The sequence below is a fragment of the Podarcis raffonei genome, chromosome 2, assembly GCF_027172205.1.
Source record: "Podarcis raffonei isolate rPodRaf1 chromosome 2, rPodRaf1.pri, whole genome shotgun sequence".
In the NCBI taxonomy this organism is placed as follows: domain Eukaryota; kingdom Metazoa; phylum Chordata; class Lepidosauria; order Squamata; family Lacertidae; genus Podarcis; species Podarcis raffonei.
Genome location: NC_070603.1, coordinates 1,004,133 through 1,025,321, shown reverse-complemented (window position 1 = coordinate 1,025,321; position 21,189 = coordinate 1,004,133). Strand labels below are relative to the sequence as shown.

Here is a 21,189-nt window from a genome sequence, read left to right as displayed (position 1 = left end):
AGCCCGCGGAAGGAACCAACGGCGGCGGAATGGAGCGGCCAGGCCTCTGCGCCCTCCCGGACTCGCTCCTGCTCCGGATTCTGGAATGCCTGCCGCCGCGCGACCGGCTGGGCGGGGCCCGGTGGGTGTTTCCCTCCCTTCTCCCGGCTTCATGGTTTCCTCCCCCCCCCACTTCCACAGAGTGGTTCGGTCCATCCTGCGGCTGCCGCTCTCCCTCCCTCCTCTCGAGCCGCTTCCTGGCCAGGGCGGGGCTGCAATGCCCAGGCTCGCCTGTAGGTTGGAACGCTGGAACTAGGAAGGGGCGGGGCCGCGAGGGCCATCGAGTCCAACGCCCTGCAAGGCAGGAATCGAACCCACGACCCGCAGATTAGGTCTCGTGCTCTGCCCAGTGAGCTGTTCACATTATGCCATCATTATCGAATGTGAAATTATCGGAGGCGGTTATTCATGTGTTTATTCCCCCCCCCATTCCCATTTTACTTTAAAAGTTTATATACTTCATATTTTGCAAAAGAAACTCAAAATGGCTAACGGTTCCAAAAAACACACAAGGTTAAGATCAATCCCATTTCTAGCCCCAGCCATACCCAAAATATCAGTGCAAAAAATCTCTATAAACTAAATTACTCTATTAACTTCAGTTTAATACACACTTTTTACCTTCTGCCTGCTCAGCTCCAAGCCTCCTCCTCAACCTGCTTCAGCCTTTCTCCCTTATCACACAGCTGTTCTCCTCTCAAGGCCACATCAGAGCAAAGAGGAGTCCAAGCAGCAGTCATCTGCTGTACAGATTCCAGGAAAGTTAATTCCAGGCAATGTAATTATTCAAGCAGTATGGTTGCCCTCCTGCTTGGTTCTGTGCCGTTTGGCTAGGCTTGCCATATGTCCGGAATTTCCTGGATATAGCTGGCAATCAGAAACAGCTGGAAACAGCATCCAGGTGGAAATCGTTGAAACATCTGGGACAATGTGTGTGTGTGGCAACCCATGTCAGCAGTGTTGTTTTTTGGTGATTTCCCTTAAAATTAGTTCAAAAACTTACAGTTTGTTCAATTGTTTGAGATTTGGGCAAAACCTAAAAAGCCCAACAACTTTTCTGTCCCAGTTTTCACTTTTTGAAATATGGCAACCCTAGGTATGGCAGGATGCCAGATGATCAAACTGGCTGTTTCACCTCAGGTCCATGACAATGACTCAGCTATTCTCGTCTTTCTGCAGAGTCTGCAGACGATGGCGTCGCTTGGTGCGGGACAAATTGCTGTGGAGATACTTGGACCTAACTCCTTACAAGGTAAAAATGCCTGCCCTCCGTCTTAAACTAGTTGCTGGGTAGTTGTGGCAACAGGCCTGGGTAGGTAGGCGCATAGGGAGCTGCCCTACACCAAGTCAGAGAAGAGGCCCACCTAGCCAAGTACTATGTACAGTCATACCTAATGTTATCTCCGCTTCATGTTATGTTCTTTCTGGATACGTCCCACGGCGACCCAGAAGTACCAGAAAGGGTTACTTCCGGGTTTCGCCGCTCGCGCATGCACAGACGCGCAAAATGATGTCACGTGCATGCGCAGAAGCGGTGAATCTCAACCCGCGCGTGCGCAGACACGGGTTGCGTTCTTTTCATGTTGCAAACGGGCGTCCAGAACGGATCCTGTTCGCAACCAGAGGTACCACTGTACAATGATTGGCTGCAGCTTTCCAGGGTTTCCACCTGGAGATGCCAGGAATGGAAACTGGGACCTTCTGCAGGCAAAGCAAGTGTTCTGCCACTGACCTCTGGCCCTTCCCCCATGTGAGGAGCAGGCTATGCCAGATCAGAGTCAGTGCGAAAACGCTAGAGGATGACTTTAGCCAGATATCCAGTATCCTGGAGCAAAATGATCCAGCGGACATCAGGCATGAGACTTTCTGGCAACCTGTATAAATTATGCAAATTAAAGTAATGTACTTAATGTACAAAATTCTGTAAATTTAATACACTATTTTGTACAATTTATTTTAGGTTTTTTAGTCAGGGGAGGATGAGGGCAGGCTCTGTCCTTAGTCACTGGAATCTTAGGCTATAATCCTAAAATTTCTAAGAAATCAGCCTCATTGAGCACAGTGAGATTTGCTTCTGAGGTCCTACCCCCTTCCCCCTGCATGCATCTAAATTAAAATGAAACATTTCCATCCCTTTCCTGAGTTCCCAAACAGCAAATGAAACAACATTTTGGAAACTTCAACATTTTGCCAGTACATTTGACATCCACACTATAAAGCACATGGCTTCCTCCTAAAGAACCATGGAAACTGTAGTTTACCCTTCACAGAACCATAATTCCAAACACCGTTAACAAACTCTAGTTCCTGGGATTTCGGGGGTAGGGGAAACTTTAAATATGCAGTGTGGATGTGACATTAGGAAATCGGCTGCAAACTGTGCATGTTCCGCCATCTGTTGCCCTTTATGTTCCCCCAAGGTGCAAGTCCCACAGAGTTGCATGGGCCTGTCTCCAGCCTTGCAGCCTTAGTTGGTTAGTTGGTCTGGCAGTGATTTGGCAGTTGTAGTGCTCTCTTCCTCGTGTGCCCATGTGGCTTTTGATAAGCATGCAAACTTCACTTCCCTGTACTTAGATGTCCTCCAAGGCCCTATGGCACTTGCTGCGGAACAATCTTCGAGGCAGCCTGCGGACGCTGAAGGCACGGGGATCCCTCCACTCCCTTCGCAAGCAAGAAGTTTTTACCCCAGCACTAATGCAGGCCTTGGGCAGGCAATGCCCCAATCTCCACCGCCTGTGCCTGACAGAGACAGACCTTCGCTCACTCTCCTATGATTGCATCCCTTCCTCTGTCACGACCCTGGAACTGAGCTCCTGTGAGATCCCTTCTCTGTGGTTCAAAGTGTCTGAAGCCTCGAAGACCTGCCCTGCCTTTCCACAGATTCAGCACCTTGTAATCCAGAATGTCCCTGCCTTCTCCAGCCAGCACCTGCTGAACATCTCCATCCAGGGCAATCTCAAGACCCTGGTCCTGTCCGAGGCATACCGGATAACTGTTGAAGGTTTCCAGGCAGCAGCACCACACCTGGGAGGCCTAGAGCACCTCACCCTGCGCCGCTGTAGCATTGGCAATTTACTCACACATGTCATTGCGTTCCACATGAGGCACCTGCAAAGTCTGGACCTCGGGGACAATCCTTCTCTGGAAAACAGAGGTCTTCCTTGTTTAAGCAGCTTGCTAGACTTGGAGGACCTCTGCCTGGAGTCCTGCTGCAAGCTTTCCTCAGAAGCCATTGTGGCCGTTTGCCAGAAATTGCCCCGGCTCAGACATCTTGATATAAGGAGGTTAGAGTTCCAAGACCAGGTCATCCACAAAATCCAGGCGGATTTGCCGGGCTGTGTTGTGACAAGTGCTGTCTCCCTTGGAGATTCCAGTGTGGTGTCTACACCGTGAGCTTGTGCGCATTGTGGAGAAGCTCTGGGGAGCAAGAGGCAATGAAACCATCACATGCATAGTCTTGATCTCATTTAAGTTGATGGCATCCCAGAGAGAAATGGCAAGGAGCTGCACACTCATTGACAACATGACTTTCAAAGTGTGGCTGCATGTGCTCTGGAACATCGTCACAGCAGAAAAGCTGAGGGTTGTATCCAGTGCTAATTCTACTCAGAGTAGATCCAACTGGCAAGATGATTGCACCTCTGAAAGGAAACATGCCTAAACTTCAAGAGTGTTATCATATCAGTTTATTTACCTAAAAAATTAAACATCCGTTGCACATCATACTGAACTGAAGTCCATTGGCTTTACAGTTGATCATCCTTTTCAATGTAAGTCCCACTCAGAGCAAAGCGTAGCAGACTTGAGTCCATTCATTGCAGTGGGCCTGCTTTTAGTAAAATGTAGTCTAACTTGCTATCTGCCTTATACATCAAGAAAGATCACAAGAAAGATCTCATGTTGTTTTAAGGAAAAGCCAGTGGTAATCCACTCAGAAGATGCCCTCACTTCCTGGTTAGGCCAGGAATCTGGTATTCATCAACTGGAAGGCATAATAGACATCATGATAAATGGTGGTTTGCCGTTATGGGAATAAGCCTCTCATGGATTCCTCTCCTATGGTGTGAATGAGGTGACTGAACGCATTTGCTTCCATTCTTTATTAACTGCTGTTTAGGGTTACATCCACACCTCTGGTTAATCTTAACTATGCTTTGTTGAAACAAGCCAGCTTCACAACACAACAAGCTGTGTTTTATGAAAGATGGTAACAGAAGCTTCTAAATGTCTGGATGGAATAGATAGAGGAAGCATTCAAGCCTGAAAGAGGTTCTTTTAAAAAAAACATTTTTATGCACAAGAAGAAAAATTAGGGAAATTAGCAGAGGAGCAAGGAAGTGCTGTATCCAAGCACCCCCCTATTAGCTCAACTTCGAATAATTCCTCCAGACTATGCTCTTGTGTAACATGCATTTTAACCTAAATTCCATGCCATAGATAAGATTCTACACTTCTGAAAAATCCTGTGTGCACACATACTGTATCATCCAGGAAACAGCTTCCTTAACTGTTCCCTGGGTTAGAAAGCATTATAATATTGGCAAGTAGCCTAAACCAACAGTAGCTATTGATTTAGACTGCTGTTGCTGTCTGCTAACTGTTGGAATGCCAAAAGAGAGATTTAGGGTCCTTCTTATTACTCATGTACAAAATAAAGGAAATAAAGGCAAGAAAAGCATCTTCTCCCCCAAGCTATTGAACATCAACCTCAGTTTGTTGGGAGAGGTGCAGGCGGTTCCCCCACAAAGAGCCTCAAGCTGAGGGGGTGCAAAATAATAATAATAATAATAATAATAATACCTACTGAGAAGATCCATAAAAAATAAGAAATATTTAGGGGGTGCCAAATTTTGTCCTCAGGGTGCCACATTACGCAGTTTGTGTTTACTTTTGAGGCACAGTGGAAACTGTTGTACAGTGGTACCTCGGATTACAGACGCTTCAGGTTATAGACTCCACTAACCCAGAAATAGTACCTCGGGTTAAGAACTTTGCTTCAGGATGAGAACAGAACTCGTGCTCCGGCGGCGCGGCAGCGGGAGGCCCCATTAGCTAAAGTGGTACCTCAGGTTAAGAACAGTTTCAGGTTAAGAATGGACCTCCAGAACGAATTAAGTTCTTAACCAGAGGTACCACTGTATTTATGATATATTGTTTATTTACACATATATACAACCTGAGCCTATGCTGGAGGGGTTCACAGCACCCCAAAAGTGCTTGCTTCCCCCACAGCCACAGCCTTAGATTCAGACAGAAATCACTCATTGCTTTCTGCATTGCTCTGATTCCAGCTCACTGCTTTGCTTCTAAGTCACATCACTGCTCCAAACTCTGACTTTATCTGTTGAGAGGGGCCCCCGCCCATTTGCTATCTTGCCCATTTGCCCCTGAATCCCCCTTAATGGCTCATCACCCAGGCTGTCAACTCCCCAGAAAACTAGCCTGGCTGTTCCAAGAATGGAAGCCTTGATTAAAATCTAGCACTTGCCAGATCCAGGGATTGGCATCCAGGTCTGGCATCTTGCTGAACACCCCAAATTCATTAGAGTATCTTTTCATGACTACGCCAGTTATAGTTTTATTCCCAGACACAGTTCAAAGTACTGCTTTTCACATTCAAGTCTTCACAGCTTGAGCCCAGGAAAATGATAGGATTGTGTTCTCCCATATCAACCCGTGCAGCTAGTAAAATCACCTTCATATAAATAATATTTATTAAAGGTTTAAAGATTACAGAAAAAAGAAGAAAGAAAAAATGAAAAATTAAATAAAAAATCAATACCTTACAATACATAGGAAAGAAAAAAAACAAAAAACAATACAGTAAAACAGAAAAATAAACAAAAGCAGTTAAGAACACATCCAATATTTCCATATCTTTATCTTTCATTTACTTGTTTCATCAACCTCCTCACACCTCCCTTTTTTTGTATTCTAATTCAATTAGCTGTTTCAGCAAATCCTTTCCATCTTATTCAATTTTTAATTGAGTAATTTTTAATTTTATAATTTATCTTAACCCAATCTAACCTTAAATTTTCCACTTTGACCCATTAACAATCTATTTTTACTTAATTCTTTATAACATTTCTGCTGAAGCCATGTAACTTCATTCCAGCATCCTTCTAACATTCATTAATTTTACAGTATTTCTGTAAATAGACTTTAATTTTTTTCCAATCTTCTTCCACCAACTCTTCTCCCTGGTCTCGGATTCTGCCAGTCATTTCCGCCAGTTCCGTGTAGTCCATCAACTTCATCTGCCATTCTTCCCGGGTGGGTAAATCTTGTGTCTTCCAATGCTTTGCGATAAGTATTCTTGCTGCTGTTGTAGCATACATAAAGAAAGTTCTATTCTTCTTTGGCACCAATTGGCCGACCATGCCCAGGAGAAAGGCCTCTGGTTTCTTCAAGAAGGTATATTTAAATACCTTTTTCACTTCATTATAAATCATCTCCCAGAAAGTCTTAATCCTTGGGCATGTCCACCAAAGGTGAAAGAATGTACCTTCAGTCTCATTACATTTCCAGCATTTATTATCGGGCAAATGGTAGATTTTTGCAAGCTTGACTGGTGTTATGTACCACCTGTAGATCATTTTCATTAGATTCTCTTTTAAGGCATTACATGCTGTAAACTTCATACCTGTGATCCATAACTGTTCCCAGTCAGCCATCATAATATTGAGTCCAACATCTTGTGCCCATTTAATCATAGCAGATTTCACCGTTTCATCCTGCGTATTCCATTTCAACAGCAAGTTATACATTCTTGACAAATTCTTAACTTTGGGATCTAACAATTCTGTTTCCAATTTTGATTTTTCCACCTGGAAGCCTAGTTTTCTGTCCAAATTATATGCCTCCATTATTTGATAATAATGGAGCCAGTCTCGCACTCTATTTTTTAATTTTTCAAAACTCTGCAGTTTTAATCTGTCTCCCTCTTGTTCCAGAATTTCCCAATACTTCGGCCATTTGGCCTCCATATTGAGTTTTTTCTGAGCCTTTGCTTCCATAGGTGACAATCATCTTGGGGTTTTATTTTCTAGCAGGTACTTATATCTTATCCAGACATTAAACAATGCTTTTCTGACAATATGGTTTTTAAACGCTTTATGTGCTTTAACCTTATTATACCACAGATATGCATGCCAACCAAATACATTGTTAAAACCTTCCAAATCCAACACATCAGTATTTTCAAGAAGCAGCCATTCTCTCAGCCAGCACAAGGCGGCTGATTCATAATAAAGTTTAAGGTCTGGCAGGGCAAATCCACCTCTTTCTTTAGCATCAGCTAATATCTTAAATTTTATTCGAGGCTTCTTGCCCTGCCAGACAAATCTAGAAATGTCTCTCTGCCACTTCTTGAAACAATCCATTTTGTCCACAATCTGCAATGTTTGAAACAAAAACAGCATCCTTGGCAATACGTTCATTTTTATCACAGCAATTCGGTCTAACAGTGATAACTTCAAATTTGACCATATTTCTAGGTCCTTTTTCACTTCAGTCCAACATTTTTCATAGTTGTCTTTAAATAAGTTCACATTCTTAGCAGTCATATTAACCCCTAAATATTTCACTTTCTTAACCAATGTTAATCCTGTCTCCTTCTGAAACTTATCTCTCTCAATCACAGTTAAATTTTTCTCTAAGACCTTAGTTTTCATCTTGTTCAACTTAAAGCCTGCTACCTGACCAAGTAAAATCACCTTCAGACGTGCGCTTTAGGGTGATCCCATTTCCCGAAATTGCATAGCTGAGAACAGGGAACAATGACCCAGCTTCTGCTAATCTGGTACAGTTGCAAAATTCTGCTACGGATTCATCAAACGACGAGTTGCCCATGAACCTTGCTGGATTTGTGTGCAATGGGCATGCTTTCAAGGGGGAGGTATGTTCTGGAAAGAGGTAGTCTGAGGATAGGAGAACAGGGGCTTCTCCTAAATTAATCATTAACCATCTATGCAGAGCAACCCCAGTAAAATGACAAAAGTCCCTATTTTCAAAAGTGTTTCAAAACAACACCAAAGGCAAACAACACCTTTCCCTCACACAGCTTTTTGAGATGGATGAAGAAAAGTATGCAGATAACTTTCGAACTTCTAAAGGTAAAGATGATCTCCCTGTTCCCCTTGTTTGGCATTTGCCAAAGGTTTTGTAGCTTTTTCCTGAAGGATCGGCCAATCAGTGAGATCCATCAGCTCTTGGGAAGGATCCTCTCCAGGTGACTAAATCCGCTTGAAGTGCAGCAAGTCTAGGGATGGTGGTGGAGCCCACGATCTCTGGAACATTCTCCCAAGTTATGCTTGTTTGGAGCTTTGTTCAGCCCCAAGCAAAGATCTTTGAATTTAACCTGTTTTTAAAGTCACTTTTAACTTGGAATGCTGCTGAGTTTGCTGCTTTTTTCGGGTGCTTTTAATGTTTCTTGGATTTTGTATTTTGAACTGAATACTACTATATTGATTTGCTATTTCTTTTTTCATTTGAAGTGTGGGTGGCAGTCAGTTGCCTTAAAACACTTAAGTGGACCCTTGCAGTTAGGCTTGCTAATTATTCCCTGCCCTAAAGAATACATTCATTTTGGCAGCCCCAGTGAGTGAGTGTGAAGAGCCAAGGAGCAGAGGCTGAAACCACAAGACTTTGCAGGTTTGCACGTCTGGGTGAAGTGGTCATCTTAGGCCCGCTGCTTTGGCAGGCGGCCTCAATGAGCACAAAAGAACTTCATTCCGTCCCCACTCACTGAGCTGCGACTTCTGTGCCACACGCAGAACATATTTGCTTGCTACATTTTTTGCCCATCAAAATTAGTGACTAACCATTTGTGGTTAATGAAGCAAATCTTTTTGATGGCCTAAAAAGGTTGAATGCCACATTTCTAAATCATTAACCACAAATGGTTAGTCTCTCTATTTACCCTCTCAATAAAATAAATTAGAAGAGCCGCCCTCGGTCCAAATGAGGCGGGGGGAGCATATCTCCAGATCACAGAGCGAGGGGTGGATTAGTCTACTTCCAGGCTCTGTCAGTTCTGCATTCATAAGTCCCTTCTATCCAGCTTCCACTTTCATCTTTTTTTTTAATCCATACAAAAAATTGGATGGGTGACCTTGGGCCAATCACTGCCTGTCAGATAAACCTGCCTCACAGGGTTGTGGCGATGGAATAAGGAGGAGGGGAACCATGTATGTCACCTTAAGCTGGTTGGAAGAAAAAGATGGGGTATAAATACAATGCGTGCATCAATCAAATAAGAATTGTATTTAGATACTTACTTTGTCACAGGATAGTATTTAAATACACATATCTCAATGTACACATTTCTAAACATATAAAGGTAAAGGGACCCCTGACCATTAGGTCCAGTCATGGCCGACTCTGGGGTTGTGGCGCTCATCTCGCTTTATTGGCCGAGGGAGCCGGTGTACAGCTTCCGGGTCATGTGGCCAGCATGACAAAGTCGCTTTGGGAAACCAGAGCAGCGCACGGAAACACCATTTACCTTCCCGCCAGAGCGGTACCTATTTATCTACTCGCACTTTGACGTGCTTTCAAACTGCTAGGTCGGTAGGAGCAGGGACCGAGCAACGGGAGCTCACCCCGTCGTGGGGATTCGAACCACCAACCTTCCAATCGGCAAGTCCTAGGCTCTGTGGTTTAACCCACGGCACTTCCCTTTTGTGCACATATTTTTATATATATATATATATATATATATATATATATATATATATTCTGTCAAGAACTGTTATCACAAAATTCAGTGTAGGGCAGAATTATGTTCTGATTAGGAATGGTGGAGAAATTATGTTCAGTTCACAAAAAAATTTGTGAGGACTTTTTAAAAAATTGCACACTGATGCAGTGTGAAATGTGGAAAATTGAATTTAAGAATGGAAAAATGAGAAACCAAGAGAAACTGAGCTTAGTGGATTTATCCATCTCTGGTTTGGATCCAGGTATTTGTCCCATAGGTGCAGATTAGGTTGGTTAGCTTTAACATGCAGACCTAACAAAATTCTCCTCCATCTCTGTATGCATGTAAAAGTGATTAGAAGCTTCTATGAAGGGAAAATGCACCAGCCATAATCCTTTCTTGAAGGCAAATACTTTTTACCTTACTTTTTACCAAAGAGAAGTCTGCATAGCGTCAAGTTCCCATCATCTCATTTTCCTCTTATGAAGGGAGAAATCTTATTCAGAGGCCATTTTTCCTGATCTATGCACTGTTGGGTGTCTCCTACCTGCTGATTGTCATTGGCTTTGTGGTGGCCCTCTCCAAAGGTATGTTTTCTCCTTTACTGCCTACATCACATCATCTGTAAATCAGAGAACTGTTTTGGGTGGAGTTTATGGGCTCAGGTAGCAGCAGAGCAAACACTCTTGTCACGGACTGGTTGGACATAGAGGAACGGTGGGAAGAACCAGCTGGGAAGCCACCATAGAAAGAAGGCTCAGAGCCCAGGAAGTGGCAGTGGGACAATGTGTGGTTGCAGGGAGAAGATGGGGAAAACTGGGTAGAGGAGGTGTCAGGAACCGAAGGGGCTATAGGGCTTAGTGAACTGGAGAGCCTGTGGCAGAGAGAAGATCAGAAGCTGAAGCAGGTGAGTGAGAGGAGGGAAGTCAAAAGGTAGAGATGAGTCCAGCTGGGGAAGAATCACAGGTATCTCCCCCTCCTGTTGTGACAAGCTCCCCTCCCTCCTGTCTCCCAGAAGCAAGAAAGGCATGAAAAGGGCAGATGAGGGATTGGCTGCATGTGGGTGCAGTCTCTGACTGCTTGGGAAAAGCCCTAGAGAGGAGGGAATTTTAGACGGCTGTGAGGGGGTAGGGTCTCAGCAACTGGTTTTCATGGAGTAAGACCACCAGGAATGAGCTCCTGTGCTCGTTGTTGTTTAGTTGTGTCCGACTCTTTGTGACCCCATGGACCAGAGCATGCCAGGCCCTCCTGTCTTCCACTGCCTCCCGCAGTTTGGTCAAACTCATGCTGGTAGCTTCAAGAACAGTGTCCAACCATCTCGTCCTCTGTCGTCCCCTTCTCCTTGTGCCCTCCATCTTTCCCAACATCAGGGTCTTTTCCAGAGAGTCTGCTCTTCTCATGAGGTGGCCAAAGTATTGGAGCCTCAGCTTCACAATCTGTCCTTCCAGTGAGCACTCAGGGCTGATTTCCTTCAGAATGGATAGATTTGATCTTCTTGCAGTCCATGGGACTCTCCAGCACCATAATTCAAAAGCATCAATTCGGCGATCAGCCTTCTTTATGGTCCAGCTCTCACTTCCATACATCACTACTGGGAAAACCATGGCTTTAACTATACGGACCTTTGTTGGCAAGGTGATGTCTCTGCTTTTCAAGGTGCTGTCTAGGTTTGTCATCGCTTTTCCTCCCAAGAAGCAGGCGTCTTTTGATTTTGTGACTGCTTTCACCATCTGCAGTGATAATGGAGCCCAAGAAAGTAAAATCTCTCACTGCATCCATTTCTTCCCCTTCTAGTTGCCTGGAGGTGATGGGCCCAGTGGCCACGATCTTCGTTTTTTCATGTTGAGCTTCAGACCATATTTTGCGCTCTCCTCTTTCACCCTCATTAAAAGGTTCTTTAATTCCTCCTCACTTTCTGCCATCAAGGTTGTGTCATCTGCATATCTGAGGTTGTTGATATTTCTTCCGGCAATCTTAATTCCGGCTTGGGATTCATCCAGCCCAGCCTTTCGCATGATAAATTCTGCATATAAGTTAAATAAGCAGGGAGACAATATACAGCCTTGTAGTACTCCTTTCCCAATTTTGAACCAATCAGGTGTTCCATATCCAGTTCTAACTGTAGATTCTTGTCCCACATAGAGATTTCTCAGGGGACAGATGAGGTGATCAGGCACTCCCATTTCTTTAAGAACTTGCCATAGTTTGCTGTGGTCGACACAGTCAAAGGCTTTTGTGTAGTCAATGAAGGAGAAGTAGATGTCTTTCTGGAACTCTCTAGCTTTCTCCATAATCCAGTGCATGTTTGCAATTTGGTCTCTGGTTCCTCTGCCCCTTCGAAATCCAGCTTGCACTTCTGGGAGTTCTCGGTCCACATACTGCTTAAGCCTGTCTTGTAGAATATTAAGCATAACCTTGCTAGCATGTGAAATGAGTGCAACTGTGCGGTAGTTGGAGCATTCTTTGGCACTGCCCTTCTTTGGGATTGGGATGTAGACTGATCTTCTCCAATCCTCTGGCCACTGCTGAGTTTTCCAAATTTGCTGGCATATTGAGTGTAGCACCTTAACAGCATCATCTTTTAAAAATTTTAATAGTTCAGCTGGAATATCATCACTCCCACTGGCCTTGTTATTAGCAGTGCTTTCTAAGGCCTATTTGACTTCACTCTCCAGGATGTCTGGCTCAAGGTCAGCAACCACACAATCTGGGGTATACGAAACATCCATATCTTTCTGGTATACTTCCTCTGTGTATTCTTGCCACCTCTTCTTGATGTCTTCTGCTTCTGTTAGGTCCTTACCACTTTTGTCCTTTATTATGGTAATCTTTGTACGAAATGTTCCTTTCATATCTCCAATATTCTTGAACAGATTTCTGGTTTTTCCCATTCTATTTTTTTCCTCTATTTCTTTGCATTGCTCGTTTAAGAAGGCCTTCTTGTCTCTCCTTGCTATTTTTTGGAAATCTGCATTCAATTTCCTGTATCTTTCAATATCTTCCTTGCATTTTGCTTGCCTTCTCTCCTCCGCTATTTGTAAGGCCTCGTCGGTCAGCCACTTTCCTTTCTTGCATTTCCTTTTCATTGGCATGGTTTTTGTTGTTGCCTCCTGTAGCCTCCATCCATAGTCCTTCAGGCACTCTGTCCACCAAATCTAAATCCTTAAACCTGTTCCTCACTTCCACTGTGTATTCATAAGAGATTTGATTTAGATTGTATCTTACTGGCCCAGTGGTTTTTCCTACTTGCTTCAGTTTAAGCTTGAATTTTGCTATAAGAAGCTGATGCCACAGTCAGCTCCAGGTCTTGTTTTTGCTGACTGTATAGAGCTTCTCCATCTTTGGCTGCAGAGAATATAATCAATCTGATTTCGATGCTGCCCATCTGGTGATGTCCATGTGTAGAGTCGTCTCTTGTGTTGTTGGAAAAGCGTGTTTGTGATGACCAGCTTGTTCTCTTGGCAGAACTCTATTAGCCATTGCCCTGCTTCGTTTTGGACTCCAAGGCCAAACTTGCCTGTTGTTCCTTTTGACTCCCTACTTTAGCATTCCAATCCCCTATAATGAGAAGAACATCCTTCTTTGGTGTCATTTCTAGAAGGTGTTGTAAGTCTTCATAGAATTGGTCAATTTCAGTTTCTTCAGCACCAGTGGTTGGTGCATAAACTTGGATTACTGCGATGTTAAAAGGTCTGCCTTAGATTCGTATCGAGATCTTTCTATCATTTTTGAGATTGCATCCCAGTACAGCTTTTGCCACTCTTTTGTTGACTATGAGGGCCACTCCATTTCTTTTACGGGATTCTTCCCCACAGTAGTAGATATGATGGTCATCCGAACTGAATTCACCCATTCCCGTCCATTTTAGTTCACTGATGCCCAGAATGTCAATATTCTTGCCATCTCATTTTTGACCACATCCAACTTACCAAGGTTCATGGTTCTTACATTCCAGGTTCCTATGCAATATTCTTCTTTACAGCCTTGGACTTTCCTTTCGCTTCCAGGCACATCTGCAACTGAGCAACCTTTCAGCTTTGGCCCAGCCACTTCATCAGCTCTGAATCTACTTGTACTTGTCCTCCACTCTTCCTCAGTAGCATGTTGGACGCCTTCCGACCTGAGGGGCTCATCTTCCAGCGTCATAACTTTTATATGTCTGTTGCCTTTGTCCATGGAGTTTTCTTGGCAGGGATACTGGAGTGGCTTGCCGGTTCCTGCTCCAGGTGGATCACGTTTGGTCAAAACTCTCCACTATGACCTGTCCATCTTGGGTGGCCCTGCACAGCATAGCTCATACCTTCTCTGAGTTATTCAAGCCCCTTCGCCACGGCAAGGCAGTGATCCATGAAGGGGCCTGTGCTCATTAGGCCCGACATTTAGCTAAGTCTGTGGAGATTGTGGTTTTGCTAATAAAGACTTAACTCCAACTTTGAACTGTGTGATACTGACTGGCAGGCTCCTGTGACAACTCTCCCTACCCTCCTTTGGCTGGCAGAGGCTGTGCTTTGGTTCTGAGGCAGGGAAGAGCTGTACAGAATCTGGGGCATAAAAGCTGACCCAGCCAAACTGCTACAGTGAGGATGCCTTGGGAAAGCTCTGCAGCTCAATGTCAGAGCATCTCCTTGGTGTCCAGAAAGTCCCAGGTTCAGTCACCAGCACCTCCAGATATGGCTGAGAATGTCCGTGGTCAGAAACCTTGGAGAGCTGCTGCAAGCCAGTGCAGCCCACACTAAGCCAGATGGTCCATTATAAGGCAGATTCCTATGTTCCCAACCCTGAGAGTGCAGGAGAAGATGCAACGATCAAGGAAACATACAGCACAGCCTTGCGTGCTCCGGTAGAGGTATCCCCAAATTCTGACAGCCAGTCCAGCATTTTGGGTGGACTCCAATTGGTCCCCTTGCACTTCCCAAAGGCGCTTTTTTCCAGCTCAGCCTTCCTCAGCCTGGTGCCCTCCAGACAGCACTGGCCCACCCATGAGGCAGGGTGAAAGAGCCACCTCAGGCGGCAGAAGCCAAACAAGCAGCATCCCCATGGACACCTCAGCCTGCCATTTCAGCCAGCAGAGCAGTCTTGCAAGATCTCTCTGGCGCTTCTGCTGGTGCCTCTGCTCTGCTGGGGTGGGTGGGCAGCGCACCCGTGGGGAGACCACCTCTCTGGCTTCCCAGGTGAGGGTGTAGGAGTGGCACAGGGTGGGGTGGCAGGGATGTGCTGCCCCTGCCTGCAGGATTTCCTGTAGGGCACAACCAGCATGGTCGGAGATGGCAGGAGGTGACTTATCCATACTGTGATGGGATGATGAGCTGCTTGTGCGTTAAATTCCAAGTCCCTCAGAGTTTGGCTAAGTCCACAAACCTCTGTCTGTAACGGAGCTCCTTAAGCATGGCTCCGTCAGTCACTGGTAGAATCTGACAGTGGGCGTTTACGGAATTTCTTCCAGCATAAAAACTCCTTAACGGAAACGCGCCTTCTGGACTCTCGGCGCGACAGTTTCCGGCGAGGAGTGGGTGTCCCTATAGGAGGTCCTGAAACCTCCCCACTGTTTTCGCTGGAAGTGTCTCTGAGCCATCCCTCCGACTCACTTTCCCTTGGAGCTCCTTCTCTCCCCCTGCTGGTTCCCTCCTCAGCTGATAAGTCTCTCCCAACCTCTGTGAGCCCTTTCACCTCCTGTTCTTCCGATGGCAGTTCCCTGACACATACCATAAATTTCAAGCACATTTCTTTCCCCCAAAGAATCCTGGGAACTGCTGTTTGTTAATGGTGCTGGGAATTGTAGCTCTGTGAGAGGTGAGCTGCAGTTTCCAGGATTCTCTGCAGGAAGCCGCATGATTTGATTTCACATTCTGTGGATGCCTCTCCACTCATGCCAGAAGAGGAGAAACGGTGTCCCTGGAGCCCCACTCTGCCCAAAATGCCTTCCTCGCAATAGGCTCCAGATTTGGGGCCCCTTCAGAATTAGGAGGGAGGTGGTGTGATGGGTGAGGGGGAAAGTCCTCTTCCCTCCTCTTCGGCCACCAGAGGTGGACCCAAAGCCATTCTGTGAGCACAAGGTTGATTCTGCCCTTTGCCTGTTATACAAAAAAAGCTGCCAAAAGGTTCAAAGGTTAAAAAAAACACCCGTAACAAGGATGACCTTTTCATGGTGGCTTGGCATTCCTACTCTTATGTAATTGGAAATGGGCAGCAGGATGAAGGAAGATTCTGACATATTTTTCTCCCCCTCTTTATCACGCCAGTTGCATTAGCATCCTCAGAAATCAGCAAGCTCCACACAGCCCTTGCGAAGGATCCCTACGGACATGATTTTCACTGTAAGTTTCTGTTGCTACAAAGACCTCAGTCTCCAAGCGTTGAGAGACTTCAGGGGTGTCGGCGTTCACCTCAGGTTCAGTTTCCCTGAAATGAAGGTCACAGGAGAGACCGGTGTGTTTTTGATATAGGGTTCTATTTACACATCACTGGTACCTCGCAAGACGAATGCCTTGGAAGACAAAAAACTCGCAAGACGAAAGAGTTTTTCGTTTTTTGAGTTGATTCGCAAGACGATTTTCCCTATGGGCTTGCTTCGCAAGATGAAAACGTCTTGCGAGTTTGTTTCCTTTTTTCTTAAAACCGCTTGAAGAGGTGCAGTTGCGCCTGCCGTGCTTCGCAAGACGAAAAACCGCGCAAGACGAAAAGACTCGTGGAACGAATTAATTTCGTCTTGCGAGGCACCACTGTATATACATCCCAGGCATAAGATGGAAAGACTCACAGCATTAACAGATTTGCTCCCCCATTAAGCTTCCAGACCTTCCCCCACCTCTGGGTCAAGGGAGCTGACCAAGAGAACAGCTCCATCACAGATCAGAGGACAACAGGGAAACGCCAGTCTCTCTATTAAAGCTCTTCCCTTCTTCTGAGGTGTGCCCAGTTGTCCACCACCAGGATCTAGGATCCAAATCCTCTTCTGGGATTTCCGGGGGAGATCTTGGTCAGGTGATTCCACCGCTCCTCCTCATCCAGCCAGTCCCTGACATCTCGCCACACACAAAGCAATAGCTTTGGTTCAGCACAGAGAGCAAGATGAGACCAGCCTCTGGCCAATTGTTCTCCTACGCCCTAGGGATGACGTGGCTCCAGCCGGGTAAGGGAGGAAGGCCTCTCTTTGGTTAGCTAGTGTTCTTGACCCTTAACAAGCTTGGCCATTAACAAAGAAAATGGTTCCTTCTGCTACAGAATCTCATCTTACAGATAGAAAACCACAGGCTTGGAGGGGACCCCAAAACACCATCCAAACCAACCCCAAGCTTATAACAGTATATTCCCCTTTGCAGGGAGGGGCTGCCTTCCCAGCCTCCTCCCAAATTCTGCTCCAAGTCCTTTTAGGTGATCCCACAAGAAGCTCAAAGTAAGAGAGTTGTTTCTAAAAACTACCCGTTTCTGCTTTTTATAAATGAACTGATTTCAGCCTCTCCTTGTGAAGTGATCATAATCGGCAAGACAGTACTTCTGACCTGTAACTTATTTACTTAATGACTTAAAATTTAAAAGTTTTCTTTTTTGAGATTAGTGTTACGTGTCCATACCTGGAGTCACATTAGTCATGTAAATACATTCCAGAATAAACTGTGCAAATTAAAGTTTATGGATGGGAAGCCATGTGGAGAGGTGTCTGCAGTGTTGGACTTGAACCTGAGAAACCAGGCACGAAGCACTGAGCCCTGCAAGGCCTCTCAGCCCAGCCTACCTCGCAGGACTGTTGTGAGGATAAAACGGGAGCGAGGAACCACCTATGCTACCTTGAGATCCTTGGAAGAAAGGTGGAATAAAAATGTAATAATAAATAAGTCAGTTTAAAAAGGATAGGTGTATTTCATTTAGGCTACCTATGCACCACCATCAATCTAGAGCACATTGAACACAGCACATTCAAAGTACATGGCTTGCCCCCTCCCCAAGAATTACGGTTACAGTTCAACACTACATCTGCAGCATTGAACACACAACGCTGGGTCACAAGAGCAGTCCCTACACCCAGCCGTTGTTCTCTGGTACTTTTTAGACCCTGCTAAATTGACAAGCTAGGCTAGTGCCAAGTTCTCTCTCTCTCTCTCTCGTCTTTTTCCTTTGCTCAGTGTTTCCGTGTGGTGCCGACACCAGACAATGGGAATATTTCAGTGGGAAATGCTACTACTTCTCCCTGAAGGCCGTGTCCTGGCACATGGCCAAAGCGCAGTGTGAACAGCAGCACTCTCAGCTGGTCATCATTAACAGTTTGGCCAAACAGGTAACAAGATGTGAAACATATTTTCCTTGATCACTCACTCACTTGCCTAAGGCAGGCAAAGTGCTCTTGCCCATTGACTGCAGCGGAGCAACTCTTCTCCTTCTCTGCAAAGTAGGCAGCCCAGAATCTTCATCTTCACGCAAACACAGAAGCAATGGTTGTAAGAAGAGAACTGGCCCCATCGACACAGGCACTTCCGCCTACACAATGGAATTCCTGTCCCTGTGCCCCCACCCCCCCAAGTCTGCTCTGGACGTTGGAGAACCCCAGGGAAAAAATGGGAGGGAGGGTGAGGAAAAGGAGAGGAAGATGGAAGTCCTTGCGCTAATGGGATGCCTTTGTTTGACACAGCCCCATATTTCTGTATTTTGGATTTGCCTCTTGCAGAATTTCATACAGACACGGACCAGGAATGAGCGCTATTGGATTGGACTCCATGACCAACACACAGAAGGCGAGTGGAAATGGCTGGACGGCAGCAATTACAGAACAGGCTTCAAGTAAGCACTGGGCAACTCCTCTGGGGTCATTGTGGGACTAGGCCAAAGGCCCACCTAGTTCTGCACTCCCCACTCCCGAGGCCACGGCCCCCTCACGGCTGCTTCTCCGTGACTGGAGGTCACAAGGGGTGACAGTGTCACTGCCAGTTTTTCGTATGGGAAGCAACTTGGTCACACCGGTCCTGTGTTTGGAAGGCTGCAAGCCTATGGAACAATAATATAATAACCCTATAATAATATTATTAAAAAATAATAATATATGATAGGCTGCAATCCTATGCCCACTTGACCTATGAATAAGCCGCAACAGACACAGTGTGAAGCTCATCTCTGAGTAGACGTGTACAGGGAATAAATATTTTTAGTTGTAAAAGTAAATAGGCTTTCAATTTTAATTTAGGGAGGCAAATATTAATCTGTTAGAGGTTTGGGAAACAGTGGCCTAGAATTCCTAGTGGGTGAACATAAATAGGTTTAGTGAATTTTTGGTGATGATGATTATGCTGATGATGCTCAGAGAGAGACAGAGACATCTTGCTTCCATCACAGGAACTGGAAGCAAGGAGAACCCAACAGTTATCAAAACCAGGATGAGGACTGTGGCCAACTTTGGATCAACGGGGAATGGAATGACTACACCTGCAGTTCTGAATCCTTCTATGTCTGTGAGAAAGCCTTACCAGTGAAGCCGACATCTGCATCCAAGAGGACCTGAACACCTGCCTTGATCTTCATGCCTAATATGAGCCACTTCAAACCCTAACCTGCTGACAGCTCCAAAAAAAGCAATGTCAGGAAAACATTATTATCATTATTATTTCTAAGATATCAAACAAACTTTCAAGATTTCATTTTAAAACCCAATTATTTGAGGAAAATGGCAGATTTACTGCTGACATAGAAATTCTTAAGCAATTGTTTCTTCCAAACTGTGGGAAATAATTCTGTCCTTCCTTACAGGGCTCCTGAGATGGTGTAAGAAAAGCACTTTCAACGCTATAAAGTATTATATAAATGCATCTGCTACGTGTTGTTTTGTTATTTTAGTGACTTACCCTTTTGAAAACACCCACATGAAATTTCACATAAAAGATACCCCCCAATATTGATACGTATTTGCACAGCAGGTATGTGTCGTGAGCCTAGTGAAATCAGAGAGACAGAGACCTTCTTTCAGTTCTTTTATTTAAATCAAGAGAAATACACAGAGAGGCCACGAATTATGCTCCCCCAATCTTGAGACTTTGCTCAGAATGCCTGCTCCACCCCCCCCCTTGCGGTACTTCCTAGCTTCCCAACCTCTCCTGCTGCCTATGGTGCCCAGCAAAGGAATCTTTCTGTCTCTCTTTGACTTTCCGCTCTAAGATACGCAGGGAACGCCTGGTTCAAGGAGGAGGAGGAGGGTCTACCAGGCTTTCAAGTGACATTTTGTCCACTGCCTGCTGTGCTGTTTCTCCCACTTCGGACTCCTGTCTCTGTGTAGGACTGGAGCATCTGCTAGCTTGCTCCTGTTCCTCCATTATTTCCCAGCGTGCCACCACCACGCATCTGGGTCCATGCTAATTGCACCTGCCTCCTGCCCAGAAGCCTCCTGGGGTGGTGGTTGGTCTCCACCCCTCCTCCTCATCTGACCAGTCCCTGACCATATGGTACCAACCTTTAGGGTAGGATGGAAGTGTTATCTTGATGCTTCTCCCTTAACCACTAGGATTTAGCTCAGCCTGTCTCTGGACTCTGGAACTTCATTAGATGCTGCCCATTAGTGCTTGGCCTTCTCACACCTAAGCCTTTAAAAAAAACACAACTAACAGTCTTGAACTCTGTATATGGCTTAGCCCTAGCCTTGAGTTCTAGGTCTGCTGTACCACCAGCTGGGCAACTGGTCTTCCATGTTCCTGACACTAAGCCTTGGGGTTGGTGGCCAGGAACCTGCAGAACCTGAGGCTGATGGTCAGGAGCTCTCTGAGCCTGAGGCAGGACTTTCAAAGGATGCCTGGCCCTTGAGCCGATAGGTAGGAATACATATCATCCAGGAAACTATGTCTCCCAACAGAGGAGACATATGCTCATAGGACACTGGTTGGAAGGGAGAAATGCCACTGCTCTGCTGGCATAAGGCCAGAGGTCAGCAGTGGGAAAGCAGTGGGCCCTGCAGATCTTCTGGACTCCAACTGCCCTCTGCCCCATCAGCATGAGCAGAGAATCAAGGGGTGCAAATGCTCTGGAAGGCCTGTGGATGCCATCTTGCTAGTCAAGATAACTCGGGGGTTAATTGTTAGTTGTTGAAAGAATAAGCTCATGTTTGTTTATGCATTTGCTTTTGTATATGCTAATTGGCTGGCTTTGATACTATGTTCAGCTGTGGTCCTGGAACCACTGGCGCCAACTAAAGGGGGCCCTGAGGGCCTGAGCACCCACAAAAAAATTGTTTTGGGTGTTCAGCACCCAAACCATGCAGGGCCTCTGATGTGACTTCCGGTGCCTCGCGAAGCACCTGAAGTTACGTGGAGGTGCTGTCCAAGGCCTCACAGGGCCTTGGATGTGACTTCCAGGGTCCCCAGGCACTGCTGCGGCGCATGGTGTAACAATCTGGGGTCCAAGTTGGCGCCCCTGCCTGGGGCACATAGCTAGTTGGGAAAAGGGAGGCTTTTCACGCTGACTGTCTGTCAGCTGCT

The 21,189-nt window shown here is 45.6% G+C and overlaps 1 protein-coding gene across 3 annotated transcripts; it reads left to right on the top strand.

The window, feature by feature from the left end:
* Positions 1-18: 18 nt before the first annotated feature.
* On the top strand, positions 19-19,533 carry FBXL12 (F-box and leucine rich repeat protein 12). 3 transcript variants are annotated; one of them, XM_053369202.1, is made up of 8 exons: positions 19-121; positions 1,219-1,291; positions 8,105-8,156; positions 10,231-10,329; positions 15,982-16,056; positions 17,863-18,014; positions 18,402-18,514; positions 19,064-19,533. In XM_053369202.1, exons 1-8 carry the CDS (start codon positions 30-32, stop codon positions 19,227-19,229), a joined length of 822 nt encoding a protein of 273 aa, XP_053225177.1. In that variant the 5' UTR covers positions 19-29; the 3' UTR covers positions 19,230-19,533. The 3 variants fall into 3 exon arrangements, with proteins under 3 accessions (XP_053225177.1, XP_053225185.1, XP_053225168.1); XM_053369210.1 differs by lacking the exon at positions 10,231-10,329; XM_053369193.1 differs by lacking the exons at positions 8,105-8,156; positions 10,231-10,329; positions 15,982-16,056; ... (1 more) ...; positions 18,402-18,514; positions 19,064-19,533 and adding an exon at positions 2,614-3,762.
* The last annotated feature ends 1,656 nt before the right edge of the window (positions 19,534-21,189 follow it).